Genomic DNA, 17,350 nt, shown 5'->3' with positions numbered 1-17,350 from the left:
GTGTTTTTTTCTGATACTTCTATTGATTATCTTGATGTAACCTTTTATAAGGACTTTTATAATGATGGGTTTTGCTTCAAAAATTTTCAGGAAAGCCACTTTTTAAATTATTAGTAATTGAGTAATCACCTCAATATATAAAAAGAACATATTCAAAGGGCAGCTAGTTTGAGCTGCAAGAACATGTTCAACTCTATCCAATTTAAAATTGGAAGTAGATAACATCTCAATGATGTTTTTGGATAGAGATTATCCACCTGATCACCTGACTTAATATTAAGTACAGCAGACAAAATTATAAAAGGTTGGGGGACAAGATTTAAACCCTTATTATTTAACAATGATATATACCCAAATTCCGTGAACAAAAATGGGGTGACTCTCAATCCAACAAATAGTATGGTGGTACCCTTCAGTTATGGCTCTAAGGAAATTATAAGAAAAATTGGGTTATTTTTAAGAGTACCCCAGGACTGATTGAAACCTTAGGGAAGACACCTCAATTTGTGTTTAATACGGGGAAGAACTTTAAATTCTTTTTTGAACATTTGAAATTAAATATTCAGTTGAATGCTAGGGGTACTAGTAGATGGGGAAGTTGTAAACAATGGGTACTAGTAGATGGGGAAGTTGTAAACAATGTCCTTTTATTTTTGAAACAGCTAGAATTTCTGTACAGAATATTCCCTTTGACGTTGTGCTGCAAAATGGGAATTGTAATACAGCAGGAATAGTTTATATTGCAGTTTGTTCAAACTGTAGTTTTTTTTTTACATTGGGAAAATGGAAAGACGATTAAAAAAAAGAGAATTTACGAGCATTTGTATGCAACAGCATAGAAAAATCTAAATAATGCACTTTTTAAGCACAGTTTGGTTTGCCAGGGTTTCATGAAATTTAAATATGACATATTGGATATTATTCCCAAGAACCCTAAAGGGGAATGGTGGGAACTTGAAATTGAAAAAAGGGAGTTATTATGGCAGCTTAAGTTGAACACCACAAACGCACCAGGACTTAATGAAAATATCTGTATACTACCTATTTTAAAGTTCAAGACACAAGAACTATAACGAGAATTCTTAAAAAAAAAAAACTGGTTAAAATAGGGAACAAATTCTAGTCCTAATATTTTTGATTTGTATTTATGGAATGGTATATAAAATCTTTGAATGAATATCGATAAACAATTTTTAACAAATTTTGTAATAATTTTGTGTTTTGATTAAATTATTTTTAAAAATTACACATTTACAAGTTGTTAGTATCTGAACATACCTTTTGGACGTTGTGTTTTGAAAAAAACTTTCTGAATGGGAAGGTTAATTGCGTAATTAGGTTTTAATTAGACAAGGGTTAATAGATAATTTTAATTTGACATTAGCATTATTTAAACTTTGTAGTTTTGGTGGTTAAACTGCTCTGAAGAAGTCGTAACATTGTGTGGGACAAAAGCACTTGACTGTTTACGTATTTACGGATTTCCACAGTGTTTTTCCTTTGTTCACACAGAGATTACAAGTGTTGGGTCTGGATTTAGTGCGGCTGCTGGCATAGCCTCTTTTTGTTGCAGTTACAGAAACTGAAGACTAATCATCAAAGTTGCTTAAGCTGGCTGAAAGGCATTAACAGATAAAGACCTGACTATGGCCAAGACAATATGGGATCAAACAGCAGTTTGGATCAGTGGGTGGAATGGATGATCAGGTTGTGGCAGTGAGCAGCCAAGGCTGGCTAATGCATCATGGGAGGAGGGAGGGTAGCCCCACCTACTGCATGAATACTACCTAACAAAGGCAGGTACTGAGAAGCAAACTGTGCCTAGTGTATACAGCTTCAACAGACACTATTATATCAGACGTATTACACATTCTCAAGCACATTAGTATACTGGAGGGATAGATCTGCATCACAATTAGCTTTTGATGAAAACTTCAGATCTGAAATTCGAACACGAAAATCTCAGGAGTCGGCCGACCGGCACTTGCGAACTGCTTTTGCTTCGGGCACCGTGCGGCAAGAAAGACTGAAGAAAATGGCGTTGGCTGCATCTTTTATACCCCTGGCGCACTGACGTCAGGGAAGAGGCGACAGCAACCGACGCCGGACCTAGACTTTGGAATTCAGGCCGACTGCGGGTAGCCTGCCGGCAGGATAACCCAATTGTAATGACTGCAACAGTGAAACACGATGAACATCAATATCGTTTCTCTTGAACTGTCTTCCACTTCACATAAAAAATCACTTCTTTTATACTGTTCAAGCATACTCTGGACAAGTGAATGAGTGACCACAAATTCAACCCAAGTTTAACACCCCTCTTCCTCATGATAAACATGTAAATGTCTCAACATATCCTAGTTCCTCTGGTGGAGGTCCCAGGACTTCTGCAAAGGGGGGGGGGGCTACTGCTGAACCCTCCTCACCAAGGCAGAAGCTCTCCTGGGCTGGCTGTATCTATGGGTTATTTGTATAAAAAATATAAGGGCTGAAAATTACCAAGGGAATGCATGGCTAGGCTTCTTTAGAGCCTCACAGATCAATAGCCTAGTAAAGTACCTATGAGCCTGTCTAAACACGTGTCTATACACACTGGGCAGAGTGGATAAGAGGTGTTGACTACAACTGTTAGCTGAGATATATAAGTATCCTGTTTTTTTTTATTATTTATACAGATTATTGTTTCTAACAATTTATATATAGCACTTTTATTTTATTTGTTTGCAGTTAAAAGCATTCTGTATCTTAAAAATCTTTATCTGTACAAAAACTTTAATTTTGTGGCTTTCTCTAGTGCTTACTGTCTGTAGGCAATTTTATTTGTCCCCACCCTGCCTCCCAGTTGGTGTCTTGCTGTTATACTTGGTGGCTTTGCAGTGGCCCACACGTACTGTAAATCTGATCTGGGACACTCCTTCCACTCTAGTGTCATTCGCTCATTCTACCCAATAGAGAGAGAACATTTGATAAGGCCTTCTGTTTCTCCTTTTTCCCTTTCAAAAAAAAAAAAAAACATTTTTTTTTTTGCCTCAATCTCCTTGTGTCCTGATTGTGCTTCTCAAACATTTTGGAAATATAGAGTACATTTCAGAGCATTTATTATAACTGTAATTGCCTTAATATTGCTAAAACTCAAGTGCTCTAGGTTGCACTGTATCCAAAGTGTTTGTGTGTTTTAGCTGCTTTTCTGTATAAATAGACTTCTCTGTATATGTAGACTAGCTACTTATTCTGCTGTGTTACTTCCTCTTAAATTGTTTTTCAGTTGTGCACTTGCCTTGCTTCATTTAAAAAAGTTTAAATTGCTAATTTTGTAGAGTTTTAATTGCATTTACTGTCTAGGACCACACACTCAAGTGTGTTAGCCTTTTCTGTGTTTATTTACTGTATTATTGCATTGTTTAGCCTGTTTCAACAAAAAAAAATACTATCGTTTCCCACCTTTTCTAGCCAGTACATATCCCAAGCTTTGCTTGTCTCAGGACTTTATTTTCTGTGCTCAGAGCTATCCAGACCTTGAATTGGTAGAGGGAAGTCCTACTGCCTACCAGTGGGACTGGTGAGCATTGTACTGCCTATCTAACACTAGAGGAGTGGTTTCCAGCTCTGAAATTGTAATTTTATTAGCCTTTTGGGCTGATTTCTATCCCTTTCTGGCTTAAAAATGCGTGTGTTTGCATATTTTTCATATCGTGCAGCACTGTGAGGCTACAGTTAAACTATTCCAGGTGCCAGAAAGTCTGCTCTTCAAATTTTCCCTTAAAACTAGCTGGTTTCTCAGTAGTAGCACTAAAATCTGAACCCCTGTGACTAGCACTTGCTCTAGAACCTGCTGGAAAGCACTAGGAAGCCTGAAACAGATACAAGCACTCAGCTATCCTTGTCAATAAGGAGAAATTAATCATAGGCACTAAACAGCCTATAATTGCAAAGTACCTTGCAAAGGTAAGGGAAAACAGCTCTTAAACTTTACATAAAAGCACCTAAACAGGCATGTCCAAGGGTCAGCTTCCGGAGATTTCTCCTGTCCACCTGGTGAATCTGGGCATACTGGGGCAATGTGGCAACTGCCTCATGTACACAGACAATCCTCTCCTCCTACCACCCAACACTACAACCTGCGAGAGAGGCACTTATATAGCCAAACTGGAAGCAAAGCTCTCTCCGGCCAAGATTGTGCTAGACAGTCAAGAGGAGAAGGTTAACACCTGCATCACACCTCAAGCAACTCATAGCCCTTCAAAACCCACACCATCAACACCCACACATAGCAACACTAAACCCACATATGCGGAGGCCCTTAACATTAAGCTGCCCAAGCAACAAGGACCTCCGAAGCCGAAACGCAAACAAACACCAGTCACAACCAAAGTGATACATGGCTCACAACACCAGTGTGCCACCCAACAACAACCCCTAAGGCAAGACAATGTACCCAACACTTTAGTCATAGGTGACTCTATAGTCAGGCACACTGATGTCCCACTCACCAGACTGAACAAGGAGAAAATTACAGTCAGCTGCCTGTCGGGTGCCAGGATCCTCCACATAACGCATGCACTCAAGTCACTCCACAACAAGTACAAATATGACTCTGTCACTGTCCATGCTGGAGTGAATGACTTGAGACGTACCTCCCTGGACTACATGAAAAGAGATATGGAAGAGCTCTTGGATCATGTGACCCAGGCAGGTATGACCCTAGCCCTGAGTAGCATCCTGCCTTCGCCAAGAATGATACCACAGTATAAGGACAAAATGACTGACTTCAACTAAGCTTCTGGTGTCATTCAAAGGAGATCCAGTATTTGTCTGCCTGGGAAGACATGATCAACAAACCACGATGCTTTGCCAGAGATGGTCTGCACCTGTCACCCCTGGGATTCAGGTTACTGGCTAAAGCTCTTGCCACCCCTATAGTGCCTTTTTTAGGCAAAGTTCAAAGGATAAAACCACCACCGTAACAAATAGAAGCAGGCAAAATCTGAAGGTAATGCTACTCAATGCTAGAAGTCTAAACCTCAAAATGCACTCTCTCGAGGCACTCCTAAAAATGGAGAACATCGATATCTGTGCAGTAACAGACCTGGTTCAAGGCTCCAGATAGCACCCCTGCAATACCAGGCTACAATTCTTACCACACTTTTCGGCCACAAAACCAGGACCGAAACACTAAAGGTGGAGGAGTGAGTGTCCATTTTCACCAAGGATATTCATACCTCCAGGCTAGTTGCCCAACACTATGCATCTGAAATTCTCCAGGTGCAACTAACACTAGGTAAGACTGCAATCCAAATTGTAGCTTGCTACAGATCCGCATCCATGCCCCAAGATTCTCACTACATCTTTCTAAACATACTGGAAAATATTAAGATACAACCAAACACCCTAATATTGGGTGATTTCAACTACCCTGCCATTAATTGGGAAAACTACTCAGGTACCAACTCCTTTTCCCAACGGTTCTTGGTATTCATAAATTGCAATGCCCTGGATCAACTAATCCATTGTCCCACCAGGGGCTCCAATATCCTACACCTGGTCATTACCAACATGGGAGATAGATGCTCCACACCAGTGGTCACCCCCTCATTGGTCAGGTCTGACCATAAGCAAATCACCCTTGACATCCACATCCCACCCTCCCCAGTAAGGAAACCTCCTTAAAAAACTTCTCCAAAGCCAACTTCAAGCTACTGAAGTCAGAAGTGACAAACTTCACAACACCCACGCAGACGGGATCTGGAAGCTTGACTGCAGACTCCTACACTAAGGCACTGTACGAGCACATCCACTTGTGCATGAATTGTGCCATCCCAAATAGAACCAAGATGCTCTTCTCCAAAAAAAGGAAGCCAATCTGGTGGTCCCCTGCTATAAACAAACTGTACAACAGAAGGAAAAAACTGTTGCAAAAAAGAGGAAAATCCCAGGATGCAAAAAACTTCCTCACCAGCCTCAGTAAGAAGCTGAGATCCCTCATAAAATCCTCAAAAGCAAGTTACGAAAATAAAATCGCCAAAGATTCCAAAGACAACCACAAGGCATTCTATAGTTATGTCAAAAATCTAAATGGCAATGCTCAGATCTGCTCTGAGTTACAACAGAATGTCATTAAATATACTGATCCCAAGGATACTGCCAATATCCTGGCAGATCGATTTAGTGCCAACTTCACCCCACTCTCACCCCCTAAAGGGCCCATCTCAGTACCAAAAGATTGCCATATTCCGATAATCACGGCCACACAGGTAGAAACCGCACTCTCCAATGCTAAGAATACAGCATCCATGGGACCAGATGACATCCCAGGCTGTGTACTACATGAACTACAAAATGAACTGGCACCTCACCTAAGTGTCACGTTTAATCATAGCCTCACCTCAGGCTTCGTGCCCACTGAGTGTCGCACAGCTACAGTTATCCCGCTCCACAAGGGAGGATCCACCTTGGATTCCGGGAACTACCGTCCCATCAGTCTGACAAGCCTGATTTGCAAGGGCATGGAACACATTATCATGGAACTTATAAACAAAGACATTGGCAACCTTCAAACACTAGACCCCACCCAGTTTGGGTTTGTGAAGGGCCGATCTTGTCTCCTGAATCTGACTTGACTTCTTCAAATCAGTCTCCAGAGCTGTGGATGAGGGTAAGGCAGTCCACACAGCCTATCTGGACCTCGCCAAGGCCTTTGACACCATCCCCCACTCTGGAATCATAGATAAACTTACTAAGCTGGGCATAAATCCCTATGTCACTCGATGGGTTGCTAACTGGCTTACTGACAGAACCCACACTGTAAAAGTAGCCGACTCCAAATCCAGCTCCAGACAAGTGACAAGTGGAGTACCTCAGGGTTCAGTCCTGGGACCACTCTTGTTTGGCATCTACTTCTCTGAAGTACAGGCCAACACTAAGGGACTCTGGCTAACAAAGTTTGCAGAAGACTGCAAACTGGGAGCCATTATGGAATCCCCAAATGATGTGGATATTCTACAAAAGGGCCTTACAGAAACAGATGCCTGGTGCCAGAGCCATGGGCTCAAGCTTAATGCCAAGAAATGTATAGTTATCCCCTTTGGAAAAAACATGTACCCATGAATTACCACATAGGTGGCAGGACACTAAACATCGAAAGTGTGGTGAGAGACTTACGGACACAGATGGACAGTGGTCTCACTTTCGATAACCACATTGCCACAACAGTCAGGAAATCCTTCTATGTTGCACACCTCATCACTAAGGGCTTTTCATCCAGAAAAAAGGAGGTCATTGTCCCACTGTACTCATCCCTCATTAGACCCATTATAGAGTATAATGCCCTGTTTGGTATGTACCTCACAAGACATCTGCAACAGCTTGAAAGGCCACAGAAATACCTCACTAAAAGAATCACAGGCCTAAAGCAGATACCATATACTGACCGTCTAAAAAAACTCCAGCTATACTCTGTGGCATATCGTCAACTCAGAGGCGATCTCTGCTTACCATACAAGGCCATGTCAAACCCTGAGCTGTTGGACATGCTCCACTTAAAGAAATCCCAATCCCTCAGAGCCACACGCTCCAGGGATCTAAACCTTGTCATCACAATGAACAAAACATGCTGGAGGGATAGGTTCCTGACCCAGAGACTCCCCATACTCTGGAATAGACTGCCCATACATATCAAGCAAAGTGCCTCTTTGGCCCTCTTCAAAAGGAACTTTGATGACTGGATGGGAGATAGGAAATTCACCCCGGGGATCATGTCAGTCGCCCTGCTAGACAGGGGCCTGGAGAAGTAAATATTGTGGGAAGAAATATCCAGGGAATTGTTATGGCTAGGCTTGCATAGGCCCTAGGGCCGATAGCCTAGTACCAACCTATGAACCTATGAACAAGAACAGCCGAGATGTCTGCTCCCATCATGCTATGTGCGTGCAGAGTAATTGCATCAGCTCATATATTACGGCACTCATGAATCACTGGGCTGTATTATCAGAGTAACATCACAAGTGCAGGATTAGGCTATCAAAAACTTCTTTGCACACTGCAAGGGAATGTTGCTTTTTGAGGATGAGGAGGGTATGCAGTATAGTTCTTTGATCAGGGGAAAATTAGAGTCTGGCAGCAAATGTGGGTCACCCCATTCTCGGGGAGTGAATTTAGCCCCTCAAGCCTCTAGAATGAGAGCTCATCTCTTAACTCTCTGAGAAAAATGAGCCGTTACATGGGAGTGTGGTGAAGGGAAATGCAGTGCTAGAGACCAAACAGCTTTCACGGCTTTCTGAATAATGGTCCTTCTGCTTCGCTTTCACCCTTGCCACTGGTCTCTGAGAAACCTGTATATTAAGGGAATGACAGGGCTCAAGATTTATTGGAAGGGTAATGACAGTTAACAGACAGGGAGGGGATTTAGAAAAAAATACCATCTTTTATTAAAAAAAATAAAATAAAAATACATATTTCTTTTCTTGGGCCTAAAGTCCCAGCAATTCAAGAACTATAATGAAAATTCTTAAAAAAAATTGGTTAAAACAGAGAACAAATTCTAGTCATAATATTTTAGATTTGTATTTATGGGAATTGCAATACAACATGAATAGTTTATATTGCAGTTTGTTCAAACTACAGTTTATTTTTACATTGGGAAAATGGAAAGACGATTGAAAAAAGAGAATTTATGAGCAATTGTATGCAACAGCAAAGGAAAAGCTAAATAATGCACTTTTTATGCACAGTTTGGTTTGCCAGTATTTCATATCCATTCTTTCACAGCTTTTGTATTTGTCAGTTTTTGCTCCCCACATGACCTCTCCCAATGGCTCTTCTACTTGCACCCAATCAGCCCATTTGTTTTGGGTGGGGATGGGAGCAGGGCATTCACATGCCTGGTGAGAGGCAAACAGTGAAGTACTTCTTGCCTGGGAATCCAAATCAGCACTATGTTCTTCGATTGAGTTGAGTGGTAGGAAAGGGGACAGCTTGCTGGCCAAGTGGGGTGGCCTACCCTGTCCCTTGGAAGCACTTCCCTCCCATCTCAGTAGCTATTAGAAGCTATGTCTCTGCTAAATCCTGAGGGAAGGTTTCTCTGCATGCTGAATTCTCCTTGGCATACGAGGGAAAAGGCACCCAGACAGCATGGGCTCAGTAGGCTTGGACTCCACTTAGTACAACGCCTAGTGTACTAGCTAGAGGTCACCATGTAGCAAGCCAGAAAAGTACAGTCGAGTACATCTACCATAAATGTAGATGTTTAAGTGTATTCACTGTTGCAGCCCTGACTTGTACGATTTCTTGCTCTGGAAGTCCTTGGCCGGCCTGACTACCAGAGGAAAAATCCCTTTCCTCCTACGGCTGGCCCAACTACCAGAGTAAAAATCTCCCTCCTCCTAAGGCTGGCAGACCTCCTATCTGACATCAGTATGCTTGGGTATAAAGGGAGACAGCCAATGCCATGACATCAGTTTTTTGCCCCCTAGAAGGTAGCAGCTCCCAGGATGAACTATAAGCAAGGGTCCAAGGCAAAAAATGAGCCCTGCAGGGAGAACACCCTTGGGGTCCTCTGGTTAGAGAAGAAAACACAAGCAGACTACTACTGTAGGCAAAGGGGGAAGGAGGGAGGGAAAGAAGACTGCAAAAGTGAATACACTCGAAATCTACATTTATGGTAAGTGTATACAACTGTACTATGCTCTTCGTGTTTCATTGCTGCAGTCCTGACTTGTGGGATGATTCCCAAAGCTAAGATAAAGGTAGAAGGAAGATTATGGGTGAGAGAGGATGTCCTGCAGGATGGCAGTGGACTTGAAGAAGGCTGATAAGTGGCAGTGTTTGGTAAAGGTATGCACAAATGACTAGGTGGCAGCTTCCAAAATGTCTTTGGTAGGGACTATTTTTAATAAGGCAGCAGAGGTAGCAGTCCTGACAGCTACAGGTGGCTTTTTACCATGATGGGTGTAACAAATGGAAATACAGTCAGAGAGCTACTTGGAGATAGTCTGTTTGGAAACTGGTTTCTCTTCAGAGCCAGTGTCAAAGGACATAAAGAGGTGGTCTGATTTTCCGAAAGATTAAGTTTTGCCAAGATAGTAGCGAAGCTGTCTATGCATATCTACAGAGTGAAGGATTCTCACTCCATGGTTCTGAGGATTGGAGAAGAAGGTGAGCATGTGGATAGCTTGATTCAAGGATGTCCCCATGGAGAGATTAGTCCTGAGTGATACTCTGGGTGGAATATGAGAAATGGTTCCACTGCTATGACAGCTTGCAGCTCAGTGACCCTCCAAGCTGAGGTGATAGCCAGTAAAAGGTCAGCCTTCCAAGTTAAGAATTTTAATTCAGCAGAAGCTGCTGGTTCAAAGGGGGTAGTGTCAATTTATCCAGAACAAAACTGAGGTCCCATGGAGGTGTGGGTGGTCTCCTGGGAGGTCTGATGGGAAAAGATAGGAGGAAGAAGACGGAGGTGGGTTGAAATGGCAGAGGTGTGACTTTTAATGGAAGAAAAGGATAGGTCTCTGTCAACCAGGTTAGCCAGGAAATCTAAAATGGCAGAGATACTGGCTGAATAAGGAGTGATGCCTTGCTGCTTCTTCTTTTGGCTTTTCCCGGTTATGGGTCACCAAAGCGGATCACTGTCTGCTCATGATTGGCAGTGGAGTTTTACTGTGTCGAGTTGCCAGCCCGGCACCCAACCTTCCACAGAAGTTACACACACGCACACACTCACGCCTATGGCCAATTTAGTGTATCCAATCTACCTACAGCATGTCTTTGGGATGTGGGAGGAAACCGGAGCACCCAGAGTAAACCCACGTGACCACAGGGAGGACATGCAGACTCCGCACAGAAGGCACCCTAGCCGAGGATTGAACTGGAGAACCTCTTGCTGTGAGGTGGCAACGCTAACCACTGCCCCATCGTGGTCACCTAAGGAGTGATGCCTTGCTACTGGCACCAAATGAAGAATCTTCTCCACTTGGCTGAGTATGCTTTCCTAGTACTAGGCCTTCTAACCTCCTTGAGAATGTCTTGAACTTGTTTTCTTAGGATATGCTCACAGGATGATGTTGGGGGATTATCTAGGCTGAGAGTCTGATTGTCTTGCAGGCTGGGATGCACAAACCTCCCCTTGTCCTGATTCAGAAGGTCTACTCTCTGAGGTAAACACATGGATTATCATTGGTTAAACTTAGCAGCAGAGGATACCAGTGCTGCCTGGTGCTATCAGAATGACCCCTGGACCATCTTCCCTGATTTTTAGGAAGACCCGAGGAAGAAGAGGTAGGGGGTAAATGCATAAAGGAAAAGGTGGCTCCAAAGGAAGGATAAACCATTTGTCCTCCAGGCTGTGGGCAGTTTGCTCCTGAAAAAGAATCTTTTTAGTTGAGCATTTTCTTAGGTGGCTATGGTGAGAAATGTTTCCCAGTGCAGAAGCCACTCATGGGGATCCATCAAGTTCCTACTGAGGTGATCTGCTAGAGTGTTTTGAGCACCTGGAAGGTATGGTGGCATGAGGTGCAACCCCAGAGAATGAGCTGTCTCTCAGACCTGCATAGCTAGTCGACAAACAGGTTAAGAGTGAATGCCTCCTAGTTTATGTGCCACATGACTGTGGTGTTGTCTGTTTTGACTAACAGGACCCCTGGTTTCCATTTTTCTTTGAAAGCTACTAGCCCCATTTGAACTGCCATGAGTTCTTTTCAGTTTAAGTGTTTGCGTCTGAGCTGAAGTTCCCCATCTGCCTTGGGATTTAAGGTGTTAAAAATGTTTTTTGAGGGGCTGGAAGTAGGGGAATCTGCATTCAGGGAAAAACATTCTCTACCACCTTCATTACAGTAGGAATAGCCAAAGGTTTGTGTTCTGGGAGGTCAAGGAATTTCCTAACTCTCTTTGTAGATTGTGGCATGGAGTGTTTCCCCAAAAGTGATGTCTTCAGGAGGCAAAGCTAAAGCCAGATTATTTTCAGAATCTGAATCTTCAAAAGAAGTGAGGAAGGGTCCTCCTCAAAAACAGACTCCTCCCGGTCAGAAACCTCAACTGAATCAGGAGGTTCAGAGAAAACGTCAGGGGTAGGATTCCTTTTCCTTTTCCCAGGGGAATACTCCAAAGGGGGTTGCCTATCTCTGATTAAGGAGATAAGGTCCTCAGTTAACATGACCAGATCTTGCTGATATCCTTGTGCATGGGAACTGGTAGGCCTAGGCACACGGCTTTAGGTAACAACCCTTCTTAAAAGGAGCTCTGGCCTTGCGCCTAGTTATGTCCTCAGTCTTGATGCCAGTCTCTTTGTAAGGAAGAACCAATGCAGGCTGACACCAAGCCAATAAAAGATCGCTCGTTGGAAGCCAAGGTCTGCTCAGTGACTTCGAACCCAACCGATGAACAGAAAGCCAAGACCTGTGCAGAAGCTAAGGGACCCGACAGCATGTCGGACTCTGTACAGGGCTCGACAGAGGCGTGCGCCACCACCTTGGTCTCAGAAGGGAGCTGTGAAAGCGATTACGAGCCTTGGGAGACTGGCAGATGGGGAATGTTTGTCATCTGAGGCCCTAAGCTGGAGTCCTTTTACCTTGTCCTTCCTAAGCTTAGGGATCTTGACCTTGGGACAACCAGCGGACACCAGCCAATGAAGCAAAGAAGATGGCAGAATAAGATGCCCACCTAAGAATTTGGCCATATGCCCGACAGCCCTAGAATTGAAAACATGCACAAAAACGGCAATTAGGGACATCGTGATCACAGTCTAGACCGGTGACACTATATGTTTCTGTGTGGGATTTACTTACCACAGAACAGACAATTGTTAACCTTATCTGACATGGGTTAAAGTAAGAAAAGAGAGAGTTCCCCAACAGGGTACTTAGCTTTTAGATGACTTCTCTCTGGTACGGACTGATCGAATAACTGAAACACTGCTTTGAGCTCCAATGACAAGAAACACTGATGTCATGGCATCAGCTGGCTCTCTTTATACCCAAGCATATTGCCGTCAGATAGGAAGTCTGTCAGCCGTAATAGGAGGGAGACTTTTAGTTTGGTAGTTGGGCCAGTCTAGGGCTTCCACATCAGGAAATCCCACAAGTCAGGACTGCAGCACTGAAACACAAAGAACATCTACTTTCCTCCCCTTAGGATGGGGAAGCCAGCAGCAGCAGCAACTCACTCCCATCCTCCTCAGCAGCTTTCCATTTTGACAGCTGTGGATCTGTGATGAGCTATCAAAACTATATCATCATCTCTCCTAAAAGTAAATTCACAGCAGTACACAAAAACACATAAACTGCAAACAAACCAAAATAACAACAAAAAAAATACTTTTGGAGGGGAGGTAAGTCCCTTCACCTCTTACTTAACTATACTAGCTCCAAGTGACTGGCTAAGGCTCTTGCCACCCCATAGTGCCTTTTTTAGGCAAGGTTCAGATGACAAATTCACCACCGTAACAGGTACAACCAAGCAAAATCTGGGGGTAATGCTACTCAATGCTAGAAGTCTAAACCTCAAAATGCACTCACTCAAGGCACTCCTTAAAATGGAGAACATCGACGTCTGTGCAGTGACAGAGACCTGGTTCAAGGCTCCAGAGAGCACCACTGCATTACCAGGCTATAATTCATACCACACCTTTCGGCCACCTAACCTGGACCAAAACACTAAAGGTGGAGGCATGTCCATATTCATTAAGGATACCCACACCTCCAGGCTAGTTGCTCAGCATAATGCATCCGAGATTATCCACGTGCAACTAACTCTGGGCAAGACCGCAATCCAAATTGTAACTTACTACAGATCCCCCACCATGCCCCAGGATTCCCACTCCTCATTTCTTGATACACTGGAAAATATTAGGGTACAACCCAACACCCTACTAATGGGCGATTTCAACTACCTCAACTACCTCACCATTAACTGGGAAAACTACTCATGTACCAATACTTTTGCTCAACGTTTTCTGGAATTCATAAATTCCAGCACCTTGGATCAACTTATCCACACCCCCACCAGGGGCAGCAATATCCTAGACCTGGTCATTACCAACATGGGCGACCAGTGTTCCACACCAGAGGTCAATTCCTCGTTGGTCAGATTCGACCACAAGCTAATCAGCCTAGACATCCACATCCCGCCCCCACCCCCCATTAGGGAAACCACTGTAAATAATTTCTGCAAAGCCAACTTCACGCTTCTTAAGACAGAAGTGGCAAACTTCACTACACCCATGCAGACGGACAATAGAGGTACGACTGCTGAATCCAACACAAATGCACTTTATAAGCACTTACATGAGTGCATGGATCGTGCTATCCCTAACAAAACCAAGATGCTATCCTCTAAAAAAGGAAGCCAGTCTGGTGGTCCCCTGCCATAAACAAACTCTACAACAGAAGAAAGAAACTGTTGCAAAAAAAAGTAAAATCCCATGACTGGAAGAACTCCCTGGTCAGCCTCAGTAAGAAGCTGAGATCCCTCATAAAATCCTCCAAAGCTAGTTATGTAAACAAATCACCACTGATTCTATAAAGACAACCACAAAGCATTCTATAGCTATCTCAAGAATCTCAACGGCAACACTCAGATCTGCTCTGAGTTACAGCATACTGGCACTAAATATACAGAACCAAATGATATTGCCAACATCCTGTCAGATAGGTTCAGTGCTAACTTTACCCCCCACCCCCTAAAGGGCCCGTCTCTATATCGGAAGAATGCAAAGTTCCTGTAATCATGGCTGCACAGGTAAAAACAACACTCTCTAAAGCCAAGAACACAGCATCCACGGGACCTGACAACATCCCAGGCTGCGTTCTATATGAACTACAGAATGAACTGGCACCCCACCTAAGCACCATGTTCAGTCATAGCCTCACCTCAGGCTTTGTGCCCACTGAATGGCGCACAGTGGTGGTTATCCCACTCCACAAAGGGGAAGCCACCATGGACCCCGGGAACTACCGCCCCATTAGTCTAACGAGCCTGGTCTGCCATGGAACGTATCACCATGAAAGTTATAAACAAAGACAATGGTAACCTCCAAACTCTGGACTCCACCCAGTTCTGGTTTGTAAAAGGCAGATCATGTCTCCTAAACCTGACTGACTTCTTTGAAGCAGTCACCAAAGCCGCAGACAAGGGTAAGGTGGTTCACACAGCCTATCTAGATCTCGCCAATGCTTTTGACACCATCCCCCACTCTGGAATTATAGATAAACTCACTAAACTAGGTATAAATCCCTGTCACAAGATGGGTTGCCAACTGGCTCACTGACAGAACCCACACTGTGAAACTAGCAGACCCCAAAAACCGACTTCAGGCCACTGACAAGTGGAGTACCACAGGGTTCAGTCCTGGGTCCTCTCCTGTTTGGTATCTACTTTTCTGAAGTACAGGCTAACACAGAAGGTCTTTGGCTAATGAAGTTCACAAACTAGGAGCCATGATTGAAACTCCTAATGATGTGGACATCTACAAAAGGGCCTCACTGAGACAGATGCCTGGTGTCAAAGCCATGGCCTCAAGCTCAATGCCAAAAAGTGCATTGTCATCCCCTTTGGTAAAAACTCTGTACCCATGAGCTACCACATAGGTGGTAGTCTACTTAACACCGAAAGTGTGATAAGAGACCTTGGGACACAGGTGGACAGTAGTCTCTCCTTTGATAATCACATCGCCACAGCAGTCAGGAAATCCTTCTATGTGGCATACCTCATCACAAAAGGTTTCTCATCCAGAAAAAGAGAGGTCATTGTTCCCCTCTACTCATCACTCATTAGACCCATTATAGAGTACAATGCCCCTTTTGGTATGTACCTCACAAGACATCTACAACAACTGGAAAGGCCGCAGAAATACCCCACAAAGAGGATTACCAGCCTCAAACAGATGTCCTACGCAGACCGTCTCAAAAAACTCCAGCTTTACTCCGTTGCATATTGCCTACTCAGAAGCGATCTCTGCCTAACATACAAAGCTATGTCAAACCCAGAGCTGTTGGACATGCTCCACTTAAAGAAATCCCAATCCCTCCAGGCTACACGCTCTAGGGAAATAAACCTTGTCACCACAATAAACAGAACATGCTGGAGGAATACATTCCTGTCCCAGAGACTTTCCATACTCTGGAACAAACTACCTATCTATATCAAACAAAGCTCCTCATTAGCACTCCAAGAAAAATCTTGATGATTGGATGGGAAATAGGAAATTCACCCCGGGGATCACCTCTGTGGCTCTGCTCGACAGGGGCACAGGAAAATAATTTTCTTGGGTGGCGAAAGTCAGGGTACCTTTTTGGCTAGGCTTGTATAGGCCCTAGGGCTGATAGCCTAGTACCTACCTATGAACCTATTGTCACACAATCATGGAGAAAGGGTAAACTCCATAAAAGGTGCTCCTCATCTGCTTTTGGAGTATTTGACTCCTTAAATAAAAAAATTCAAACCCAATTTGCAATATAATAATTAAGCAGTAAACCATAACTCGGAGCCCCTTTAATACCAGCCTCTAAAATTAAACAAGACAAAACTACAACCACAAACATGAGACAGCCAGAGAGCAAGCAAACTTCAGAGGATAAACTAGTGATACTCACCACCACTGCTCTTTGATGCTTGCAGTGTGATAACTACAGACACTTAAAACAAGTATGCGAATACACAAAGTGTTTCTAAAAATGGCACTATACAGTTAAGTTAATCAAGTCAACAAAAAGTAATAAATACATTAAAAAATACAACAATAAACTATAAGAATGTTTAATGACTCAAACACTGAAAATAAATTTACATAAATTTCTTTTACTACCAAATTAACATCTATAATTACAAAAGCGTTAAAGCTCAACTTGTCACTTCAGTGTGACTGAAGCAGTATAAAAACAGAACAAAGGTTATGTTCACAGCAAAAAAGGATTATGTACACTGCAACTACTTACCCAGTGAATGACTGGTGAAGAATGTCCATAATCTGATTAAAAACGTCAGGCTCTAAAGACTTCTGAAATATTTCAGGATAGACGGAAGGCTCTATTTGCTTTTGAAAAAAGAAAGAAAATGCAAGAATCAAAAATGCAAGAATCAATCAGTCTGACATAAAAGGAATACCATATGTTATGGAATCAATCCAAGTTTACAAGAATACATACAGTAAGTCAAAAAATTAGCCAAATCATAACTCATTTGCTCCCCTCACTGACCTTGGAGCTCTGTAACCTCACCAACTGCTAGTGCTTCCACATCATTCTGTCTTGGCTGAGCGTATGGACAGTAGGAAGTCCCACGTACAGTCACACTGGATTCCCAACTTCCTCCTATTCTATTTAACTCCTGTCACATTAGGTGTGCTTCCATATGTACGCAAGCTAAG

At 43.2% G+C, this 17,350-nt stretch overlaps 1 protein-coding gene across 2 annotated transcripts in view; it reads right to left on the bottom strand.

Moving 5' to 3' along the window:
- Window positions 1–17,350, bottom strand: part of RPAP3 (RNA polymerase II associated protein 3) — a 1,123,208-nt gene that overhangs the window by 165,160 nt on the left and 940,698 nt on the right. For both annotated transcript variants that reach the window (XM_044078821.1, XM_044078820.1), the window contains exon 15: window positions 16,920–17,017. In XM_044078821.1, coding sequence (XP_043934756.1) covers window positions 16,920–17,017 — 98 coding nt within the window. The remainder of the gene's footprint in view (window positions 1–16,919; window positions 17,018–17,350) is intronic.

Source organism: Protopterus annectens, chromosome 7.part1 (genome assembly GCF_019279795.1).
Source record: "Protopterus annectens isolate FY-2018-M chromosome 7.part1, PAN1.0, whole genome shotgun sequence".
In the NCBI taxonomy this organism is placed as follows: domain Eukaryota; kingdom Metazoa; phylum Chordata; order Ceratodontiformes; family Protopteridae; genus Protopterus; species Protopterus annectens.
The sequence above is the reverse complement of the archived record's forward strand: the minus strand, read 5'-3'. Positions and strand labels throughout refer to the sequence as shown.